Here is a 24,557-nt window from a genome sequence, read left to right as displayed (position 1 = left end):
AGCAGTGCCAAGTATGGAGCTCTGCAGCGTAGAGATAGAAGGTATGAAATAAATGCCCTCAATTTGCTGAGAAATGTAATACCTGAGTACACCTGGAGTTAGCTTTTATGTGGCAACAAGTGGAGGATGAAGATATGCCCAAATTTTCCTGAAAAGTGAGAATGAGAAATCATCTTTGTTTACCCCATCCTCGCTGCTTTCCTGGCACCGTAGATAGTGCTCATTGAGTGCTCAATGGCGCGTGGAATGAATGGAAACTATCAGTCGCACAAGTGGCGAGGCTTCGTTCTGGGTTCTTAGTACTGTTGTTGGAACCCCACCCTCCGGAGACCATCCTTCTATTTTTGCGCAAAACCCTGACTTATTGAGGTCACGGGACTTTGGCCGATCACTGTAGGATCCTAGTTTGCGGGGCAGTGCCCACTGCTGACTGATACATGGTATATAAGACAATTTCTTGGGTTGAGGAGCAGCGATTGGCGCATAGCGCCTGGAGGGCTTCCCAGGATATTGGGTGGTGCGTGTTGGAAATGCAGGTTCCGGGGCAGCCGCAAACACCACCCGGAAGCCTGAATGACGCGTCCTCTGTACAGCACAGACAACCGCCAGCTTGGCCGCTATTCAGGGTGCCGGGCCTGGGGCCGGGGCAACGTGCGCGTGCGTGCGTACGTGCGTGCGTGGGCGCGCGTGCGCGGCGCCGCTGTCTGTGGGTTGGCTGGTTACTTTGCAAGCGGGAGGGGCCGTGCGCGCTCCTCCCTCCGGCCTCTGTCCCTTACCCCCCTTCCCTGGTCCCGGTCTCTCCTTCGGAAAGATGTCGGACACGGCAGTAGCTGACACTCGGCGCCTTAACTCGAAGCCGCAGGACCTGACCGACGCTTATGGGCCGCCAAGTAACTTCTTGGAGATCGACATCTTTAATCCACAGACGGTGGGCGTGGGCCGCGCGCGCTTCACCACCTATGAGGTTCGCATGCGGGTGAGTCACGGGGTGAGGGAGACAGCTGAGGGAGGACCGGGCGGCTGGGCGGGGAGGACCGGGCGGCTGGGCGGGGAGGGCGGGGTGGGGGAGGCTGCCATAGGGACGACTAACGGTGGAGAAGAAGCTTGAAGGGGTCATTTGGGGGTTAGTAGAGCTTAATAGATTTGGAGAGACGTCTGCAGACTCGGTTGTGGCTCGAGGGTACAGAAAACTCCTGAGGGGGACATCGGACCGGGGTGAGGGAAAACAAGTACCCAGGAGCAAGAAGCGAAGCATGGCTGGATGGGGTGAGGAGGATGGAGATCAGAGTGAAGAATCAAGGAAATAGAAATCATGACTGTAGCGACAGAAGGAAAGAAGGAAGAGTGGAAGAGGGCTGGGGGATGGAAAGCCACGGCGATATATCACTGGGTCCCATAACTAAACTATGTTGTGGGAAGTCAGTCTGAAGAGGGACAGCAGGAAGACCCGGCTTCTTCCTAATGCAGTCTCCCTGGGATGACGGAGTTAAACAAAGCCTGGATTAAAGGGAAAATAGACTCCAGAAAAGGGAGGCAGTGGGCTTGGTGGAGCAGAAGAAAGGGAGTCTCCTTGAAACCGAGTGTTTCCCGGACTTGAGTAGAATTAGCATCTGAAGGAGAGAAGTATTTTATGCTTAAGTTTTCTCAGGTACCACATGCTGTGTCTCTCTGTGAAACCTGGCCTTGCACTGGGATTGGGGGATTGTCAGTAGCTGCTCTGCTTTCCGTGCTGATCTTTTAGATGTGAAGTATCCAGAATGTTGATTTTAATATTTATTGGCTCTCATTTCTGTCCTAGATTAACCTTCTGGATTCAGACCCTGGTCTGTAGTTACTTTAATAGATGACATTTCAGGACTGCCCCAGGAGTGGCTTCTGCCAGTGTGCACTGCAGAGGACTTTATTCTCTAGTTCTTAGTCCACAGTGCAAGGATGGAATGTGCAGAATAGAGTACACAGTTTGCAGGTTCTTTTGCCCAGTTGAAGTGGTTATAGGCAAAAAAGTTTGAGAACCATTTTGTAATTTTCCTTATGTTTTCTTCTCAGACTACAAGGCCAGAATATTCTCTATGGACAGCATGCTGCTCAGATAGCATTTGAAGACGTAAAAGAGTGTATGTGCTTTCAGTTTTGAATGAATGAATGAAATAAATGAGAGATTGTGCTCTCGTACCTGGGCTTTGAAATCCAATTGAGAAATGATGATCTCCAAATTCCAAGTTAGGCCAAGTCCAAACTGAAGAAAGAAAAGCGAATAGCAAAAAATGAGAAAAACTCGTCTATATAAGAACTATTTGGGGGCTGGCCCAGTGGCGCAAGCGGTTAAGTGCGCGCGCTCTGCTGTGGTGGCCCTGGGTTCACCGGTTCTGATCCCCGGCACGCACCGATGCACCTCTTGTTAAGCCATGCTGTGGTGGCGTCTCATATAAAGGAGAGGAAGATGGGCACGGATGTTAGCCCGGGGCCAGTCTTCCTCAGCAAAAAAAAAAAGAGGAGGATTGGCATTGGATGTTAGCTCAGGGCTGGTCCTCCTCACAAAAAAAGAAAAAAGAACTATTTGAACTCATCTCTTTGGGGAAGAATAGAAATTAGATCCTTCAAAATATGATAAAAGCTGGAAACTGTTCGTGGTAGAGAACTTTACCTGAGGAAGCCTGGGCATACCTTGTTCAGTATAAGGACTCTCTGCTGTGAGGTTTGGAGACATTGTCTTGATGCATTACCCAAGAACCTTAGGGATTATGGATAAAATAGCTCTGTACTTCAGGCATTCTAATAACAACAGAGACTGTTCATCTAGTGCCTACAATGTGCCAGGCACTGAACTAGGTTTTAGTTTCTAAATCCTTATGAAAACACCATTTTGCAGGTAGGAAACTGAGGAGGAATGCAGTTTAAGTAACTTGCCCAAGTACACATAGATAATAAGTGGCAGGGCTGGTGTTTGAACCCAGGTCTGTCTGACCCCCAAAGCCCATCACAATCTTTCCACTACACTTCTGCCTCTTTGGCAATGCTTAGTTGCAAAACTTTAGTGTGCAAAATTTGTCTACCCGCTAAGCTTTTCATCTGTCTTTTCCACAATTTCTAATTGTATGGTGATGATAGGGTTGATGGCAGTTCCTAGTTCCGCAAGTTTGAGTTAGTTTGTATTGTTTATGTTAATTTGTATGGCTATATAGGCTTTTAATGTTTTTATTGAACTCTGTTTTGGGGAAAAATTGTAAAATCATTTGGTTTTTTTTATAATTTTATTTATTTATTTTTCTCCCCAAAGCCCCAGTAGATAGTTGTACGTCATAGCTGCACATCCTTCTAGTTGCTGTACGTGGGACACGACCTTAGCATGGCTGGAGAAGCGGTGCGTCGGTGCATGCCCGGGATCCGAACCCGGGCCGCCAGCAGCGGAGCGCATGCACGTAACCGCTAAGCCACGGGGCCGGCCCAGTCATTTGGTTTTAAATTGCTATTTTAAGTGTTTGATGGATGTAGGCGTTACAGGGAGCATGAGACTCAGAGAATGGGCTTTGAGAGTTAGGTATTGGGTATGGTAGAAGCAGATGGCACTGACTTTTTTTCTTTGTATAATAGCTAAATATTTCTGAAGCTGTTCCCTTTCATTTTGTTCAGGAAAGAATCCTCCCCCCACCTCCTCAAGAAATGAGGAGTCTGGAGAGGTGTCCTGGTGACTTCACATGATGTGTATGGAATTTTTCAAATGTCATTTGTCCTGTGGACTTGAACTTTGCTTCTTTCTCTCCTTTCCCTTGACTTTGTGTTGACCAGAGCCAGAGGACTCTCTATATCCTGTACTACACAGTCCTGTCTTCCTCATATGATTTGTAGGTTGGAGCTGGGAGACTATCCTAGTACATAGTAGCCCCTTCCTTAGATGGCTGGGTGTTGAGATGAAAGGCCGTTATTGTCACCATTCTGTGGGGGTAGGGAAAGAATAGCATTTTTGTGAGTCAAAGGAGGAAGTCCACAAAATGGCAGTGGGTGGTGTCTCTGTGTCTTGGAAGAATCTACTCAGCACTTTTTTCTTTTCTTTGGTCCTTCTGTTGGCTTCTGTAAAAACCTACTAGTTAAGGTTCTACTGTTTGGAGATCACAGTATTTGTAATGAACTCGAGTGAAAACCTAGAATCTGAAAACCTGACACTGAAGGGCTTTTTTTTCTTGCGGGATTATTTTTTTCCCTCAGCTTTATTGAGATATAATTGGCATATAACATCATGTAAGTGTAAGTTCAAGGTGTACAATGTGATGATTTGATATATATATGTATTTCTTGCAGAATTCTGAGAATGTTCTCTATAATGGTTTATTTTGAATAGTTGATACATGCACATGGTACAAAATTCAAAAGGTACTAAAAAAGATATACTGTAAAAACTGTCTCCCTCCCTCCCTCTGCCTTCCAGAGGTTCCCTTTCCGAAGAAACCACTGTTTCCAGTTTCTTATTCTTCTAAAGGATAGTTTAGGTGATAAAATATTACTTCACATGTACGTATCTCACTCCACTTCAACCCATTGACATTCCTTGGACCTCGATCCTGAGTAGAGTTGTAACTAATGTAAGTTGGCCAGTTATTTGGCTTTTGATGACCTATACCTAGAACTGGATCCTGAAAAGACAATTTCCAGTCTTGAGGACTATAAAGCATGATGTAGTCAGTGCTGTGGGAAACTATAGCATGGCTCTAAGATGCTCTTTTCCCGCCCTGAGGCAGTTGTGGAAAAAGGAGAGAAAGTAGTTCCTTTTATTTCCATCTGCTGATCTGAGTTGGCTGGTAGGAAATATAGTCAGTATTAATACATGTATTAATTAATAATTAATAATTAAGACAGGAGTGAGGATCAGGGCTTTTTGTTTCTCTGGGGCTCACGTTGCCATTAGAGCCTTGGGAAAATTCTCAATGATTAAGATGTGGGAATAAGCTGATTTATATCAGGGTGCAAGCTATGGTAAGCCAACTTAATGTAATTGCTTTTTCTGCTGCACTTTCTAAATAAGGAGAGGGTAAACAGATACATAGGGCCTCTATAATCAATTGAGTCTTTATTGAGTAACTTGTATAGTCTGCATTTAGGGAGATGCAGAAGTAGTCATAGCTCCTGATTTCAGTGAATTTATAGTTTAGTTAGGTAGCAAGACTAACATGATGCATAAAACAATAATGTGTCAGGCAGTACTAAAATATAAGTGTCATAGGTGTTCAGAGCAGAGGAAGACCAATAAATCAAGCTGGTGTTGTCAGGAAAGATTTCCTGGATGAAGTGGGACTTGAGCTGGGACTTGTAGAGTGAAGAAGATTTGGACAGGAAAAGCAGAGGAAGACATACCTTGGAGGTGCTTATCTCCTGTTCTTTACAGGGAACTTAAATTCACTTTTCAATTGAAAATGTAATACATGCACATGATAAATTCAAATTGTACAATGAAAAATTTGATTCTCCCACCCATTCCAGTTGCCTAATCTTATTCTCCAAAGTCAGTCACTGTTACCAGTATCTTTTCATAAGTATTTTGTTCATAAGTGTAAATATATACATATATACATGTCCCTTTTTAAAACACAAGTAGAGGCAAGCTATATATACTGTACTGCATCTTGATTTTATTATCACAAATAATAAAATGCAGTGAAAACCTTTGTACGTACATATTTACATACAACCTTAAGTCTATTTGTAGGATAAATTCTAAGCAGCAAGGGACTTCTTATCACCAACTGTGACAGGGATGGATGTGGGAAGGACTGGTATTCACCTGGTGGTGTTTTGAAAGAGTTATAGGAGCATAGTCCATAGGAGCTGTTTCTTCATTGGGACTGTCCAAGTGGTTCTGACAAGTGGCCACCACAGTACTTACCATCTCTTTTCTTCCATTCTTTCTTCCCTGTAGACAAACCTACCTATCTTCAAGCTGAAGGAGTCCTGTGTACGACGACGTTACAGTGACTTTGAGTGGCTAAAAAATGAGCTGGAGCGAGATAGTAAGGTATGGCATCGTTCCCTGTCTGTCGGCCTTGGAGGAGGAGGTCTACATAGACTGAGAGTGCTTAAGATCACAGTCTATAAAATCTTGAGAGCAATGGAGAGGGTGAACATACTATCTACCAAATCCCAATATGTTGATCTGGGTGATACCCTTTGAAACTTGCAAGTGGTAAGTTTAGGACAAATTTTAAAGAAAAAGTATTACTTGACTAGTGGCTAGTAAAGTCATACAACTTAACTCCTCTAAGTGCTAAAAGTGGAAAGTACAGTGTTAGGAAAGGCCTAGCTAAATTCTTGGATGGTAGTGGATTGTTAAAGAAAGTGAGGAATATTTGGAGTTTATGTCCTTTCTTTTGAGATAGTAAACCTGTCCTACAAAAACAGAGTTGGATTAATTTTTGACCTGAGCCATCCTGACTGTTCTTACGGTCTCAGTTCTTGCAAGTTGCTGGCTGTGGGATAGGATGGACCCTATGCCTAATAGAAAATGAGATATACAGTGCTTATCATCTCATTCCCTCTCTGTCCTCTCCCATGTGGCTGATATTTTGCATCTTCCTGCAGATTGTAGTACCACCACTGCCTGGGAAAGCCTTGAAGCGGCAGCTCCCTTTTCGAGGAGATGAAGGGATCTTTGAGGAGTCCTTCATTGAAGAGAGGAGGCAGGGCCTCGAACAGTTTATTAACAAGTAAGCCAAGGTCCTGGCGGCTCCTCTTGCTACTTTTGCCATCATGCTCTTTCTGTATGTTTCATGTCTCCTCTTTTGTAATGGGTAATAGGATGTGATGCCGATTGTGTGGTGGGCTGACTGGAAGTAAAACTCCATTCTTTTGAGCAGAATTCTGATCCTGTACCTCAGGGCCTGAGAAAGCACTGCATGTTGGATGTGTCTAGGGATTTCCCCCTCCCTACCCCTCTATCCTCCTTCTCCTCTACAATATTAGGGTTGAAGTGGTACCCTACTGCTTCCTCTACTTGCTCGAACCTCAGGGCTGACCTTGCTTTTCCTCCCCTGTCCACACCCCCATCCCTCTGCAAATTCTCTCTAATCCCAAATACTACTGATAACCATCTTGGTCTCTTTATAGAATTGCTGGGCATCCACTGGCTCAGAACGAACGCTGCCTACACATGTTCCTGCAGGAGGAGGCAATTGACAGGAACTACGTCCCCGGGAAGGTGCGCCAGTAGGAGCCCCTCTCACCACTTGCCCTCTACCTTCCTGCTGAAATGACATTGATTTTTACACTAAGCCTCTTTCTCTCTTTGATCTGAAGTTAGCTCCCCATCCCCTGGCCTGACAGACTGTCTGGCATTGTGTTCTTTGGTACCTGACTACACCGTGGGCACTCTGCTAGGATCCTCTTCTGTGAGGAGAGATGGGAAACCACAGGCAGATGCCCTTTGCTTGGGGTTGGGGGTTGGGTGGAGGGATTGGAGTGGAAGGCAATTTCTTGGGTATTTACCCATGCCAGAAGGCTAACCTTGGGGAGGGGGCGGGTCTTGTGCTGATGAGGCACTTGGATACATACTGATGCTGCAAGTCCAGGGGATTTTTCTTACTCTTAGGTTTAACCAAGAATGCTGAGCAGGGAAAAACCCTGCCTTTCCTACTTGCATGATTTTTCTCCTTTTTGGGAAGGTGATAGAGACCCAAAAGCTCTCCTTGTTTTCTCTAAGCCTGCTCCCAGTTTTTTCCAGTTTCTTTTGTTACTTTCTGCCTTGTTGCTTTTCATGGCAGTAATCTTCCTAGAATCTAAGCAGTCTGTTGTGTGGAGCAAGGTGTGTGGGTTTTCTGGGCCCATCATCATGGCTGCTTCAGAGTCAGAAGAAAGCCATAGGACACTAGGGGAGCTCCTGTTGCCTAGCCCCTCTCCTTTGTGGCTCCCCACTCTGACTGTTCTTGCTCACCAGCAGGTGAGTTAGTATGGGCCAGCAGTTCTCCCTCCCCAAGCCCTTGCTACTTTATGAGTTAGCTTTGCAGGTTTGGTGGTTTGAGGGGGTGGGGGCAGCTCACCACTGCCAGGTAGCTCCCTGAAGGGTGGGAGTGGATCATTTTCTAAGTACCTCTCAGTGGTAGGGAAGGGCATCACCACTCGCTTCCTTCCATTCTCCCTTTCCCCCATCCCATTTAGTGCTGCCACGGGGCAGAAGCACGTGAACGAACCACACAGTCTCTGACTTCTCCTAAGCACTTTGAGCTGTTGAATGGGGCTCGGAGGCAAGAGTTGTCGCTGCCCTTCCTAGCTTGGTCACAGGGTTTTTGAACTGCCTGCACTTGTTTCCCATGGAACTCCAGCCTTCTCCCCAGAAGTTGAGCTAGGGATAGCAGCTGGGTATGGATTTTCCAAATCTTAGAGTCTGAAGCAGCTTCTTGAGGCTGGCAATTTTCCTGGGCTTCTGTCTGGGAGGTAGTGGTTTGTTTGCTGGGCCCTGAGATCTATCCCAGGTGGTGGGATGGGAGCAAGTTAACTCTGGTTTCAGGTCAAAAGTGGGGGGCTCTTTGCCTATCATGGAAGGATTGGAGTTCTCTATACAGGATCTTGGGGAAAAGGATTACTGATTCTGATAAGACCCTGATCGGAGAGATTAGGATTGGATTTTGACATGGGATTTGGAGTCCATCTAAATGTTGAAGTTCCCTGAGACGGATCAGCTCTCCAGCTGCTAGGCCTGTGCCAGGGGCTGAGCAGCCCCTAGAGAGAGGCTCTGCTCCCTTCCCCACCTCCCCAATGTTGGTATTGTTGCTGCCTTTTTGATTTGTATCCTCTGTTATTGACTTGTTTTTTTTAAAGATTGCCTCTTTCAGTGTGCACAAATGCTGAGAGCCTGAGGCCCCATTTCTGCTGTGTATATATCCTGACTCGGGGCTTTTATTCAGCAAACTATTCATTCTTCTGTCAGACAATGTCATATTCAACTCTGTTCATATTAAACCACTGTGAAGCAAGCCTCTGTTTTCCTGCTTAAGTTGTAAATTTAGTATTTTTTAGCGTCTAAGATATTCTGGGTATTGTGCAGAAATCATACAACATGGTCAGTGTCCTGAGGTAATAAGTAAGTTTTGCATTTAAATTTAAAACAAAAAAAGCAGAATCCTAGCTGCCTGTAGTGATATTTACCTATCTTTCTTGCAACTCACAATTGACTTTGTCACAGAGGTAATGCATCTGCTTATAGGAAGTAGCCATAGAGCTCAGTACCTGGGGTTTGGGTCAGATTTAGTTTTTAAGCTTGTGGGTTTGTGCTAATTTGGGCAGGATATATTTATAGCATGTGTGTGTGTATGTATGTATGTATATGCATATGCTGTATGTGTACATAATTGTGTGTGCATGTGCTTATCCTTCAACACACTCACATAGCACCTACAAACACTATTTCTTTTTTTTTTTTTTTTTGTGAGGAAGATTAGCCCCTGAGCTAACACCTGATGCCAGTCCTCCTCTTTTTTGCTGAGGAAGATTGGTCCTGGGCTAACATCCGTGCCCATCTTCCTCTACTTTATATTGGACTCCGCCACAGCATGGCTTTCCAAGCAGTGGGTTGGTGCGTGCCCAGGATCCGAACCTGCGAACCCTGGGCTGCCAAAGTGGAGCGCGCACACTTAACCACTACACCACCAGGCCAGCACCAACAGTATTTCTTTCATAGGCTTTTTACCGCAATTGAGACTTTTTTCCCCTTTCAAATAGATTTGATGCAGGCAGAAAGATGAGTAAACTCTGAGAACTTTTGATGAATGGATATTTTCATCTGACCAAGATGTTCTGAAATGGCTTCCTACACAAAGTGGGTTTTGGAAAAGTTTGGAATGAGAGGAGGTAGGAGTCTTGTCATTTGAGAAGTCAAAGCTAGATTTAATCATGTGGTTGAGCATGGAAAGAAGGTCTAGAAAGTGATGTGGTCAAAACATGAGTTAAGGTGACTTTACATTGATACTTGGTTCTAAGTAGAAGAATGGGGGCTGAATGGAGGAAGTTAAGAGGTGTTGGTAGTTCAGGAATTAGATGACTAAAGATATCTGAGGGGATAGGGAAGAATAGATGTTTCTGTGAGATAGGAAAAAGGAAGAGTAACAAGAGAAATGCAATCTTCAAAGGCTGCAGTGTTGGAAAATGAATTAGAGAATAACTAGAAAAAGCAGCTATAAGATAAAATATTAACATTTTGGACAGATGACATTCATTTAACAAGTACTAATTAATAGCCTTCTGTGTGCCCAGCCTTATGATAAAAGCTGGGCTGGGGATGGGGTGGGGTGGTCCTGGTACAAATAAAATATGATTACATTCTCTTTCTTCAGAGACCTTACACTTCTTTTTTTTTTTTTTTATGAGGAAGATCAGCCCTGAGCTAACATATGTGCCAATCCTCCTCTTTTTGCTGAGGAAGACTGGCCCTGGGCTAACATCTGTGCCCATCTTATTCCACTTTATATGGGACACCACCACAGCTTGAGGAGCAGTGTGTAGGTGCGCGCCCAGGATCCGAACCCGGGCTGCCAGCAGCAGAGCATGCACACTTAACTGCTATGCCACGGGGCTGCCCCGACCTTATGCTTCTTATACTTTAGTTCAGATGTCTGTCCAAGACAAGAAAACGCTAGAGACAAAATAAGAGGTCCTGGCACATCTGGTTAGTTGTCCAGTCTTTTTTTTTACTATCAGGTTAGGCAAATTCCCTCTCTTTGGAGTCAAATGGGCCATTTTAGCACAGTAATTGGATCCCGAAAGAACCCTGAATCCAAGCCCTCTTAACCATCAACACTGAGAAGAAGCATACTTTTATAAGGAATTCAAGTTTGTGCATGCATCTAGATGTTTACTACTAATTAATCCCTTTATCCATAGCACAGAAGCAGCTAAACCTTACACTGGGACCTGGGGGACAGAGGCTAATAAAAAATTTTGATCATAGTAGCTAGACCCAAAAGAAGTCTGAATCTTCACATTCCAAAGATGCTTTATCTACCCTTTGACCCATTCTTTGAGATGAGTAGTTGAGCTAGTAAAGGGTAGGAGAGGTGGACAGCATACGGGCTTCTCTGGAGTATTTGTTTGATGAGATATCCTAGGTGAAACACTTGTATCTTCAAATATATGCTGTAATAATTTAAATAAAATTACTTTCTGCTGTGAAAATGTAGACCAGCTGCTCACTGAAGTGGGTATTTCTTCATATCCTTGAGGACTGTTGAGTCACCCCTGATCTTCTCTTCTTAGACACAATAACAGTTCTAATTTGTCCTCACTTGGCTCATTTTTTAACCCTTTTATCTTTATTATTCTGAAATCTCTCTAAGGTCCTCACATGTCTCTAAGTCATAGAGTCTAAAACAGGATACTACTTTAATTATAGCCTGAAGGTTAGGTGGTTTTTAGTTCATTTATACATCGTACTATTCAAGTTTACTTTTAACATATAAACACTTTGTGACTAATTTAGCTTCTCTGCTACTCTCCAACTACCCACCACCCCTCATTCCTCTTATCTTTCTTTTTTTTTTTTGCCTTGCTTGTACAAAAAAATAATTGTTCCCTATTTTAACTTTATTTTCTCTCCTGTCTGCCTGCCTATTTGTCTCTGTCTGTCTCTGTCTGTCTGTCTGTCTGTCTATCTATCTATCTATCTATCTATCTATCTATCTATCTATGCTTTGAGAACAGAAAACTCATTCCTTACAAACAAACTGGGCTAATTATTAACAGTACAAAGGGATTCTTTAAATCTCTGCAGGCTTCCTTTAAATAGGTGCTTCCTATGGTGGTTTTAAGTGTTTGTATATAGATCATCAACTACTTGATATAGAGAAACTGAAGGTGAAGGATTAAGAGGCATTGCCAATTGAAGATCAACCAGATATTAGATAAAACAATTCTTAAGTGAACAGTAAAATACAGTTAGATCCACAGAAATTTATGCATTACTTTTCGAGAAAATGTTATATTATTATACCAATAATACCTTTTATCCAAATACAGTCAACTTTTGATCATCTGTACTAATGGAGGTATATAGGGATATACATTTTTATTTTGTTGTGCATTTTTCTAAAATTTAAATATAGAGGTGTCTAATATTCATAAGACTTAAAAAAAATATTTCCTAATATGTCATCGGAATGAAGACGCAGGAGGATCTGAAAAGTAGAAAGAGTACTAGGCCTGGAATAGAAACCTGGGTTCTGGAGCTGGCTATGCTATTAGCTGGCTTTGGCACCTTAGGCAAATTGCTTTGCTACTCTGGGCCTGTTTTCTCAACTATAAAATGAGGGGATTTGGCTAAATGATATCTGAGGTATCTTAAATCTCTAATTTTTATGATTTCCACCCTTTGCCAAGGAGTTGAGTAAACCCTGGAGGTGATGCCACCAAAAAGGTGAAAGCACAGTTTTTCCCATATGATAGAGTTTGCTATAGTGTGTTTAGTTTTCTCTCCCAGAAATGAATGGCTCTTCACTTATCCTGATTAGGTTTTGTTTGCCCACATCCTGTTGTATCAAGTGATGAGTACCCCATTGAAACGCGATGGTGATTTGATTTACGGTTGTCCTAATTTTACCTTAGGTCTTGTAGCTGAAAATTGTAAATGAAATACCTATATGGAATTATTCTTATTTGAAATATATAAATTATAATTTTGTTGATTGTTCTGATTACAAAAGTGCCTATTTTGTTAAAATGTTTCATTGTGGTGATAAAAATTCAAAAGTAATGGTAGTTGACAAAATATAAATGTGTAAAAAGTGAAAGATTTCTTCTTGTTCCCTCTCCCTACTCCCATTCTCCAAGAATAACTTAATTGGGTGTCTTCCCAGACCTTTTTCTATGCACAAATATATGTATATGACTATATACATATATGAATATACATATATTCATACACACATATATATGTATGAACACTCACACACTTGAATATAGGTTTTTTTTGTGTGTGTTTTTTTTGTTTTTGTGAGGAAGATCAGCCCTGAGCTAACATCCATGCTAATCCTCCTCTTTTTGCTGAGGAAGACCGGCTCTTGAGCTAACATCTATTACCAATCCTCCTCCTTTTTTTTTTTCCCCCCTAAAGCCCCAGTAGATAGTTGTATGTCATAGTTGCACATCCTTCTAGTTGCTGTATGTGGGACGCGGCCTCAGCATGACCGGAGAAGTGGTGCATCGGTGGGTGCCCGGGATCCTAACCCGGGCCACCAGTAGCGGAACGCATGCACTTAACCGCTAAGCCACGGGGCTGGCCCTTGTATATAGTTTTTTAAGAAACAAAATGGGCTGTTATATGTACTATTTTGCGATTTAATTTTTTCACTTTGCAATGTATTGTGGACTTCTCATATTAGTACATGGACATTTACCTCATTTAAAAAAATAGTGGCATAACATTTTATAGTATGGTATGGTTGTATCACAGTTTAATGATTCACTTATTGATGGAAATTTGTCTCCAATCATTCACTGTTACAAGTAATGCTACATAAAACCTTGCTCATGTATTTAAGTATTTCTGTAGGATAGATTTTGAGAGAAGGAATTGCTGGGTCAAAGGATGTGTACATTTTACATTTTGATAGGTACTACTAAGTTGCCTTCTTACAGAGTGCAGTTTAGGCTCCCACTTACAGGGCCGACCCCATGGCTTAGCGGTTAAGTGTGCGCGTTCCGCTACTGGCGGCCCCGGGTTCGGATCCCAGGCATGCACCGATGCACCACTTCTCTGGCCATGCTGAGGCCGCATCCCACATACAGCAACTAGAAGGATGTGCAACTATGACATACAACTATCTACTGGGGCTTTGGGGAAAAAAAGGAGGAGGATTAGCATGGATGTTAGCTCAGGGCTGATCTTCCTCACACACACAAAAAATAATAAAATAAAAAAAATAGGCTCCCACTTACAGCAAATGAGAATTTGTTTCCCCACAGAAAGTTTCTTTGCCAAAAGTGGCCAACTATTAAACAACTGATAATTATGCAAACTACTTGGTGAAAATGGTTTTTCTTAGTTTTAATTTGCATTTTCTGGTACATATTACTTGTAATAAAACCACTATCAGGTTTTTAAAAATTTCCCCGCACATCTCATGTTAGTTGTTCTAGAAGCAGTATTTATTGCTGCTAATTGAGCATCCCTACCACTCCTCACTGTAGATAAACCAACACTCTTAAAAGCCCTAGGTTTCTTCCCATCCGCCTGTGGGGGAAAATGAAGCAATTAGCCTGGTAGCTTTATCTGACCTCAGGGCCAACCTCCTTGAAAACTCGGGGAAATGTTACTTTGCTTCTTGGGCCACCGTCTCTCCAGCTTGGACTCCATTTTTGGTTATTCCTCTCAGATCCAAACCTTAGATGCCAGGCAGGGACGGACAAGGACAAGGGACCTAGCTCGAGAAGGTGACTGAAATAGGAGGCCGAATCACCAGGCCTCAGCTCTTGTGGTTGGCTGTCCACGTGTCAGTCAGAAATGAGCAAGCTTTTAGTTGGTCCTACGCAATGGAAAGCATATGCCCTCTTCTGATTGGCCTCTTTATCGGGGGGTGGGCCATACGGAGGCCTGCTGGTTGGCTGGAATAGAAAACCAATGGGAACTCGGTGGCGCTGCTTTCGAAAGCGAAGCCTGCCCTACGGCCACTGGAAGAGTCAGCGGGTTGCCTCGGAGCTTGTGCGGTTTGTTTGGTAACTGCGCCCTTCCGCAACCTGGCTATCCTCTATCCCGCCACCCCCGTCACGCTTCTGGCGTCTCAGAGTGTCTCCGGGTGTGCTGTGGCGACTCAGGCTGTAGTCTCCTTGTCTGGCGCTTAGGGAGGCCCTGCCTTAGCCTGCACGTCTCCTTCCACCACCGCCAGCCCAGAGCTCTGCCTCTGATGTGGCCGCTGAGGTCATGGGTCTGGGCCCAGGGAGTGGGGATTGGGGACCGAGAATGAGGCAAGAGTTTGCGGGCATCAGGGCGAGGTTCATGACGGCGGAAGCGGGAGAGGCTGAGCTCTGCAGCCGTGAAGGGAGTATTAAGTCCCGGGAAGGGAGAAGGAGGTATCTGACCTAGAAAGTTCTGCCATCCAGGTGGCCACCACCATTTAGGCCAGCCATTCCCTCCATCGCCTGATTTCACCCCTCGTGGCTCCTGCCTAGACTCATCAACTCCAGAACCACTGCAGCAAATACGTTGGCCCTCTCAGTCTGGACTCAGAGCTAATCCTCCTTTCTTCTTCAATGCCAGTGCGTTTGACCTCCTTGCTTTATTCCTCTTTCCTAATTATCTTTAGTTACACTAGTACATTCTCCTTGTAAAACAAAAACTCAGAATATTACACATGGATGGGGCTAAAGTAGCCTTTGGGCATTACCCACAATCCTAGTCCTCTTTTCTCCTTCCCAAAGGGGAAAAAAACTGGTAACAGTTTGTTATGTATCCTGGTAACATTAACAGGTCTTTTTCAGAAAATATATTGTGTTGTGTTTTTATTTCTAGAAAAAGAATACCATACTGTACATACCCTGCAGGTTTTTTCATTCAGTGTTTTTGGAACTTTTATTTCGCTACATCTAGATTTACTTTATTTTTTTTTTAAATGTGACATAATATATGCCATAGTATGGCTATAAAATGGTTTATTTAACTGTTCCTTATTGATAGACTACTAGATTTTCCCTTTTGCTTTTACAAGCAGTACTGCTATAAATATTTCTGAGCATGACTCCTTGTCAGATTTTCTCTAGGGCAGTGGTTCTCAGACTTTTTGATCTCAGGACCCCTTTACACTCCTAAAAGAATTTGTGTGGGTTTATATCTATCACTATTCAATGTATTAGATATTAAAAGTGAGAAATTTTTTTTTTTTTTTTTTTTTTTTTGTGAGGAGATCAGCCCTGAGCTAACATCCGCCAATCCTCCTCTTTTTTTTTGCTGAGGAAGACGGCCCTGGGCTAACATCGGTGCCCATCTTCCTCCACTTTATATGGGACGCCGCCACAGCATGGCTTACCAAGCAGTGCATCGGTGCACGCCCGGGATCCGAACCAGCGAACCCCGGGCCGCCGCAGCGGAGCGCGCGCACTTAACCGCTTGCGCCACCGGGCCGGCCCCAAAAGTGAGAAATTTTTAAAATATTTATTCATGAAAAGTAACAGCAATAAGCCCATTATGTGTTAACATAAATAATATTTTTAAATGAAAAATAACTTTTTTTGTGTGTGTGGGGAAGATCAGCCTTGAGCTAACATCCGCCAATCCTCCTCTTTTTTTTGCTGAGGAAGACGGCCCTGGGCTAACATCGGTGCCCATCTTCCTCCACTTTATATGGGACGCCGCCACAGCATGGCTTACCAAGCAGTGCATCGGTGCACGCCCGGGATCCGAACCAGCGAACCCCGGGCCGCCGCAGCGGAGCACGCGCGCTTAACCGCTTGCGCCACCGGGCCGGCCCCAAAAGTGAGAAATTTTTAAAATATTTATTCATTAAAAGTAACAGCAATAAGCCCATTATGTGTTAACATAAATAATATTTTTAAATGAAAAATAACTTTTTTTGTGTGTGTGGGGAAGATCAGCCTTGAGCTAACATCCGCCAATCCTCCTCTTTTTTTTGCTGAGGAAGACGGCCCTGGGCTAACATCGGTGCCCATCTTCCTCCACTTTATATGGGACGCCGCCACAGCATGGCTTACCAAGCAGTGCATCGGTGCACGCCCGGGATCCGAACCAGCGAACCCCGGGCCGCCGCAGCGGAGCGCGCGCGCTTAACCGCTTGCGCCACCGGGCCGGCCCCAAAAGTGAGAAATTTTTAAAATATTTATTCATTAAAAGTAACAGCAATAAGCCCATTATGTGTTAACATAAATAATATTTTTAAATGAAAAATAACTTTTTTTGTGTGTGTGGGGAAGATCAGCCTTGAGCTAACATCCATACCAATCCTCCTCTTTTTGCTGAGGAAGACTGGCCCTGAGCTAACATCTGTGCCCATCTTCCTTCACTTTATGTGGGCCGCTGCCACAGCATGGCCTGACAAGCGGTGCGTCGGTGCGTGCCTGGGACCCGAACCTGGCCGCCAGCAGCTGAGCGCGAGCACTTAACCGCTACGCCACCGGGCCGGCCCCTCTCTTGCCTTTTCACTTTGTTTGTGGTATGTTTTATTGAATAGAAGTTTTAAGTTTTGAGGTCAGATTTATCAGTCTTTTCTTGCTTGGCTTTTGATTTTTGTGTTTTGTTTAATAAGGTCTTCCATATGCCAAGGTCGTTAACATTCTTCTGTGTTTTCTAATACTTGTGTAGTGATTTCTGTGCTTACATCTTTAATCCAGCTAGGATTTATTTTTGTGGATAGTGTGAGTGACCTATATATTTTTGTTCTTTGTTTTCAAAGGATTGTCTGGCTTGGAACTCAGCAGAGAATAGAGAGAATTTAGGATTGTTAATTTCCAGGGCTCCTCGACTGAAGTCTTGTCCATGATGTTTTCCAGCCTCAGTAGTTGGCTGCATTCAGTGGGACACACCTGATAAGGGGGACATTTCCTGTGAAGAGGGATCCCATTTAGAGCCCAGCATCCCCACACCCAGCTCTCATCTGCTAATCAGTGAGAACTTCCTATGTAGCACTGGCTCTTTCCTGGTCTCCACCCTCATGCTGGGAAGAGGTGGCCTATAGGTGAGTTTAACATCTTCCTGGAAAAATCCTCATCTGGGTTGACCAAGAGGTGAGGGAAGAATCAGACCTAATTCCAGGTATGTTCTGGAGAATGGGAGTGAGAAAGTCACCTAGCCCATCCAGATAAACAGCCCTTAAGGTAAGATAGCAGAAAAATCACTAGGTGATCTCTCTAGACTTACTCTGGAGAAAAGGTTCCTTGAGCCTTTTCTTGTCATAGTGGGAAGTCCTAAAAGTTTTCTTGGGGCCAACCATCTTTTCCTTAGGATCCAGTTTGTTCCTTTATTTTTTTCCTTTTAAAGTGGGTATATTCATTTCCTGTTGCTGCTGTAACAAATTACCACAAACTTAGTGGCTTAAAATAACACAGATTTATCATCTTACAGCTCTGGATGTCAGAAGTCCAAAATAGGTCTTATGCGGCTAAAATCAACGTGTTGGTAGGTCTGTGTTCCTTCTAGAGGCTCTAGGGGAGAATCTATTCCTTGTCTTTTCCAGCTTTTAGAGGCTATCTGCATTCCTTGGCTCATGGTCCCCTTCCATCTTCAAAGTCAGCAGTCTCCACTCCTACTTGTACTACAGTCTTCACATCTCTTTCTCTGACTCTCCTCCCTCCCCCTTTCACTTATAAGAACACTTGTGATTATGTTGAGGCCACCAGAATAATCCAGGATAATCTCCCTATCTCAGGATCTTTAACTTAATCATATCTGCAAAGTCTTTTTTTTTTTCCTTCTGCAAAGTCTCTTTTGCCACATAAAGGTGAAATATTCATAGGTTCTGGGGATTAGGATGTGGACATCTTTTGCTATTTAGCCTACCACAGTGTGTTAATTCAGCAGAAGGCTATGCTTATTCATTTGATATTGATTCATAGTGGGGAGAGGAGTATCTTTGTGTTAGGCTTGCAGGATTATCTGCAATAAAATTTGTAATCCTTCTGTAATAATTTTCCAATTATATTTTATCTGCCTTTGGTTGGATTATGGAGGAAGTAGGAGGTAGAAGAAGAGAAGCTCACAGAGGAAGCTGAGGAATAGGAAGAGATGTAGGAGGAAAACCAGAAGGGTGAGGTGTCATGAAAGCCAAGGGAATACAGTATTAACAGAAGGAAGGAAGGAAGGAAGGGGTACATTTAATACTGTATCAAATGCTGCTGAGAGACCAAAGTAAGATGAGGATTGAAAGGCATCTCTTAGATTTAGTGACCTTTGCAATAGCTATTTTCGTGGAGTGATGGGAAGTGGGAAAAACATTGAGTACACAGCTCATTCAAGAATTTTCAGGGCCAGCCCCATGGCTTAGAGGTTAAGTGCGCGCGCTCCACTACTGGCGGCCCGGGTTCGGATCCTGGGCGCACACCAACGCACCGCTTCTCCGGCCATGCTGAGGCCACGTCCTGCATACAGCAACTAGAAGGATGTGCAACTATGACATACAACTATCTGCTGGGGCTTTCGGGGGGGGGGGGAAAGGAGGAGGATTGGCAATAGATGTTAGCTCAGAGCCAATCTTCCTCAGCAAAAAGAGGAGAATTAGCATGGATGTTAGCTCAGGGCTGATCTTCCTCACTAAAAAAAAAAAAAAAAGAACTTTCAAAATATTTCTATAAAGTAGAGAATGGCAAGATGGAGTTGAGAAAGGATTTTTTCCCCTTAAAGTTGAGAGAGCCTGGAGTCTACTTAAATGTTGACATAAAGGAGCCAGTTGAGAGGGTGAGGCTTATGATACAAAAGAGACTTTGAATTCTCCTGGTTTCAGTAACTTGATTCCCAAATGTGTGGTTCTTATCAGACCTCTCTCCCAAGTTCCAGACCTGTATAGTCCAACTCCATATTGAATAGGTCCACTTGGAAATCCTTTTCAAACTTAAAATGTCCAATATCAAACAATCCTCTGTTGTTCCTTGCCTGCCCCCCTTCATCAACTCCTACCCCCTTTTATCATTTCTCGTCTGGATTACTAAAGTAGCTTTCAAAGTGGCCTTTTTGTGTTGACAACTACTGTTCAATTGGTTTTCTGCACTGTAGCCAGAGTGATCTTTCTAAAACTTACAGTGACTCCTATAAGCTTTAAAAATTCCCTATTGTTTTCAGTGTAAAAGCCAAATCCTATACTTATCTACATAGATTCTGTGCTTCAAGCCTGGTGAACTATTTCCAGTTCCCAGAGAAAGCTATGTTCTTTCATACCTCCACTCCTTCACACATACAATTCCCTCTGCCTATAATACCCTCTCCATCTTTTTGTTCCCACTCACATTTTTCTTGGCTACTTTCTACTCGTCTTTCAAGACTCATTTCAGGCTTTCCTTTCTACTTCCTCTGGCAAGCCTTCCTTGTTTTTCCCAGGCTGGGATTAGGTACCCCTCTATATGTTTATAGCACCTGTGCTTTCTGGTATGCCTCTGTATCCCCACAGCATCTGTGCCTTCTTTACTTACCATACTATATATTTTCTGTAGTTGACTCCTTCTTTTAATTTTTTTTTAATAATTTTATTTATTTATTTTTTTCCCCCAAAGCCCCAGTAGATAGTTGTATGTTATAGCTGCACATCCCTCTAGTTGCTGCACGTGGGCCGCGGCCTCAGCATGGCCGGAGAAGCGGTGCGTTGGTGCGCACCCGGGATCCGAACCCAGGCCGCCAGCAGCGGAGCACGCGCACCCAACCGCCAAGCCACGGGGCCGGCCCATCATTCTTTTAATTTTTTATAAAAAGCATTTTAATTCTTCAAGTAATACATGAATATGTTTTTGTTGTTTAAGTCAGACATTATAGATAGATCTCCTCTTCAACCTCCTAATATAGATCCCTGTCCCAGAGGGAACCAATGTTATCAGGTTGGTATTTGTTCTTCCAGATTATTTTCTGTGCATTTAAAAATAGAAATATAGCTTTTGTTTCTTTTTCTCTATATAAATGAAATCATACTCTATATTGTTCCACAGCTTGCTTTTTTACTCAGCAATATGTTAAGAGAATGAGGTAGATCAGTGGTTCCAACATAGAACCCACTGCATAGTATTCTATAGTATGCATATACCATTTCCCATTTCCCTTTATTTATTTTTTTGCTGAGGAAGATTCACCCTGAGCTAACATTTGTGCCAGTCTTCCTCTATTTTGTATGTGGGTCACCACCACAGCATGGCCGCAGACAAGTGGTGTAGGTCTGTGCCCGGCAACCAAACCTGGGCCGCTGAAGCAGAGCGCACCAAACTTAACCACTAGGCCATGGGGCTGCCCACCTATTTCTCTTTCTTTAATTGTAGTAAAACAAACATAACATAAAATTTACCATTTTAACAATTTTTTTTTTTGGTGAGGAAGAGTGGTCCTGAGCTAACACCTGTTGCCAATCTTCCTCTTTTTGCCTGAGGAAAAGTGGCCCTGAGCTAACATCTGTGCCAATCTTCCTCTATTTTGTATGAGGGATGCCTCCCCAGCATGGCTGATGAGTGGTGTAGGTCTGTGTCCGGGATCTGAACCCATGAACCTGGGCCGCTGAAGCAGAGTGTGCAGAAATTTAACCATTCGGCCACGGGGCCAGCCCCCCATTTTAACAGTTTTTAAGTGTACAGTTCAGTGTCATTAAGTACATTTACACTGTTGTGCAACCATCACCACCATCCATCTGCAGGACTTTTTTCATCTTCCCAAACTGAAATTCCATACCCATTAAACAATAACTCCCTATTACCCCCTCCCCCCAGCCCCTGGCAACCACCATTCTACTTTGTGTTTCTATAAATTTGACTATTTTATGTACCTCATATTAGTGAAATCATATAGAATTTGTTTTTTTGTGACTGGATTATTTCACTTAGCATGGTGTCTTCAAGGTTCATTGGTATTGTAGCATGTGTCAGAATTTCCTTCCTTTTTAAGGTTGAATAATATTCCATTGTATGTATATACCACATTTTGTTTATCCATCTATCTGTCGATAAACACTTGAGTTGCTTCTACCTTTTGGCTATTGTGAACAATGCTGCTGTGAACATGAGTGTACAAATATCCATTCAGGTCTTTGCTTCTAATTCTTTTGAGTATATATCCAGAAGTGGAATTGCTGGATCATGTAGCAAGTCCCATTTGTCTTTTGATGGACATTTAGATCAGTACTACTCAAACTGTACTCCACAGACTGGTGCCAGTCATAAACTATCACCTGTCAACAAGGAGATAAGTACAGAAGTTGAGAGTAAGCATTTAAAAACTTTTGTAGCACTTTGATATTGCTTTGACATCCAAGTACATGATCATTTTTCTAGTGATTCCTTTTTTCTCTACTTTACAAAGCTATCAGTCCATAACAGATTGGAAATTTACCAAAAATCTGGTCGTTTTCCACATATGGTCTGAGAATCACTGAGAGATAGTTTCTAGTTTTTTGGTTTTTTCCCATGAACTCTTTTTTTGTTTGTTTGTTTGTTTTTGTTTTGCTGAGGAAGATTTGCCCTGAGCTAACATCGTACCAATCTGCCTCTATTTTTCAGTATGTGGGCCGCCAGCACGGCGTGGCAGCTAACAGAGCAGTGTAGGTCCCTGTCAGGAACTGAACCCAGGCCGCCAAAGCAGAGCACACTGAACTTAACCACTAGGCCACCAGGGCTGGCCCCTCCCATGAACTCTTTTTGTGGACATATGCAAGTGTTTCTCTAGGTTAGGTAATGAAGAATAGATTACTGGGTTGAAGGGTATGCACATTTTACATTTTAATAGATAGTACAAAACTGCTTGCCAAAAGGCTGAATACTTCCAACAACAGTATGTGAGAGTACTTGTTTCCCTATACCCTTGCCAACACTTGATGTCAGTCTTTTTAAACTTTTGTTAATCTGTTAGGCAAAAAGTGATGTCTTGTTTTAATTCATATTTCTCTGATTACTAGTCAATTTATGTATCCTCCTTTCATATATTAATATTTGCATTCCCTCTTTTATTAGTTGCTTGTTATATTGTTTGCTCATGTTTCTATTGGGTTGTTTGTTTTTTCTTATTGATTTGTAGGAGTTCTTTATATTTTGGATATTAATTATCCATTGTCTATACGTGTTACAAATATTTCCCCCAATCTACCCTTCTTTTGTATCTATTTACAGTGTCTTTAGAATAGAAACTTTACATTTTGATGTAGTCAAATATACCATTCTTTTCTTTTATGGCTTTTGCTTTTTTTGTCTTAAGAAGGCTGTCCCTACTCTAAGGTTTTATTTTTGATGAGGAAGATTGGCCCTGAGCTAACATCTGTTGTCAGTCTTCCTCTTTTTGCTTGAGGAAGATGGTCCCTGAGCTGACATCTGTGCCAGTCCTCCTCTACTTTTGTATGTGGGATGCCACCGCAGTATGGCTTGATGAGCGGTGTGTAGGTCCATGGCCGGGATCCAAACCCACGCATCCTGGGCCACAGAAGCAGAACATGCGAACCCAACCACCTCGCCACCGGGCCAGCCCATCCAAAGTTTTAAACATATTCACTTATATTTTCTTCTCATATGTTTCTTTCTCTTTTTTTTAATACAGATTTATTGAGGTATAATTGATGTACAATAAACTGTACATACCTAAAGCATATAATTTGATGAGTTTTGACATACATACACACCCATGAAACTATCACCACAATCAAGATAATGAACATGGTCCATCACTCCCAAAAGTTTCCTTGTGTCCCTTTGTTTCATACATCTCATACATTTCTAAGTGTGTGTGTGTGTGTGTGTATGCACGTGTATGTTAGGATTATATATTTTTTATTAAGGTATTATTTACATATGGTAAAATTCACCCTTTTTAGTGTACACTTCTGCAAGTTTTGACAAATGCATACAGTCGTGTAACAACCACCACAATCAAGACATAGAATAGTTCCATCACTTCAAAAAATTCCCATTTCCCTTTATAGTCAATTCCTTCCCTCTACCTCTTAGTACTCACTGCCTGTTTTCTGTCATAGTTTTTGCCTTTTCAAAACTGTCATATAAATGAAATCATACAGTATATAACCTTTTGAGACTGGCTTCTTTCAATCTGCATACTGCCTTTAAAATGTATCCATGTTGTTGCTTGTATTAGTAGTTTGTTCCTTGTTATTGCTGAGTAGATTCCAATGTATGGATGTACCACAGTTTTTTTTCCCATTCCCCAGTTGAGGGACATTTGGGTTGTTTCCAGTGTTTGGTGATTACAAATACAGTCACTGTAAACGTCAGCATCAAGTTTCTGTGTGAACATGTTTTCATTTCACTTGGGTGAGTGCCTAGGAGTGAGATTGCTGGGTTGTATAGTCAATATATGTTTAACTTTATAAGAAACTGCCAAACTGTTTTCCAAAGTGACTGCACAATTTTGCATTCCTTTCAGCAATGTATAAGAGTTCCAGTTACTTCTAGTTCCCCAGCACTTGGCAGTGTCAGGTTTTTTTAAAAGATGTTCTAATAGGGGTGTAAAAGTGTCTCATTGTGGTTTTATATTGTATTTTCCCAATGACTAATGATGTTGAGCATCTTTGGTATAGTGTCTGTTCAAATCTTTTGCCCATTTTTAAAAATTGGATTATTTGTTTTGTTATTATTGAGTTTTGAGAATTCTTATATATTCTGGGTACAAGTCTTTTGTCAGATATGTGATTTGCAAAAATTTCCTCTCAGTCTGTAGCTTGTCTTTTCATTCTCTTACTGATATCTTTTGAAGAGCAGTTCATAATTTTGATGAAGTTCAGTTTATCAATTTTTTCTTTTATGACTCATGCTTTTTGTTTCATATCTAAGAAATTTTTGTCCAACACAGGTTGTTTCTGAGTTGATTTTTTAGGTTCTATTCTTTAAACTGTCTAGAATTTATTTTTGTGAATGGTGTGAGATATTACTGCAACTTAATTTTTTCCAAAGAGGTGCTAATC

General features: G+C 42.6%; 1 protein-coding gene across 14 annotated transcripts in view; it reads left to right on the top strand.

Annotated features, from left to right (window-relative positions):
* The first annotated feature begins 753 nt into the window (after positions 1–753).
* SNX12 (sorting nexin 12) overlaps positions 754–24,557 on the top strand; it is a 203,324-nt gene continuing 179,520 nt past the window's right edge. For 5 of the 14 annotated variants that reach the window (XM_058536133.1, XM_058536132.1, XM_058536131.1 and 2 more), the window contains exons 1-4: positions 762–976; positions 5,909–6,004; positions 6,568–6,692; positions 7,093–7,183. In XM_058536133.1, coding sequence (XP_058392116.1) covers positions 812–976; positions 5,909–6,004; positions 6,568–6,692; positions 7,093–7,183 — 477 coding nt within the window. In that variant the 5' untranslated portion in view covers positions 762–811. Of the gene's footprint in view, positions 977–5,908; positions 6,005–6,567; positions 6,693–7,092; positions 7,184–17,369; positions 17,472–20,418; positions 20,563–22,152; positions 22,213–24,557 lie in introns of those variants that run through there. The other 9 variants (XM_058536121.1, XM_058536123.1, XM_058536125.1 and 6 more) reach the window with 8 other exon arrangements.

The sequence above is a fragment of the Diceros bicornis genome, chromosome X (genome assembly GCF_020826845.1).
Source record: "Diceros bicornis minor isolate mBicDic1 chromosome X, mDicBic1.mat.cur, whole genome shotgun sequence".
Classification (NCBI taxonomy): Eukaryota; Metazoa; Chordata; class Mammalia; order Perissodactyla; family Rhinocerotidae; genus Diceros; species Diceros bicornis.
Note: the sequence above shows the minus strand (reverse complement) of the source record. Positions and strands in the feature narration are given on the sequence as shown.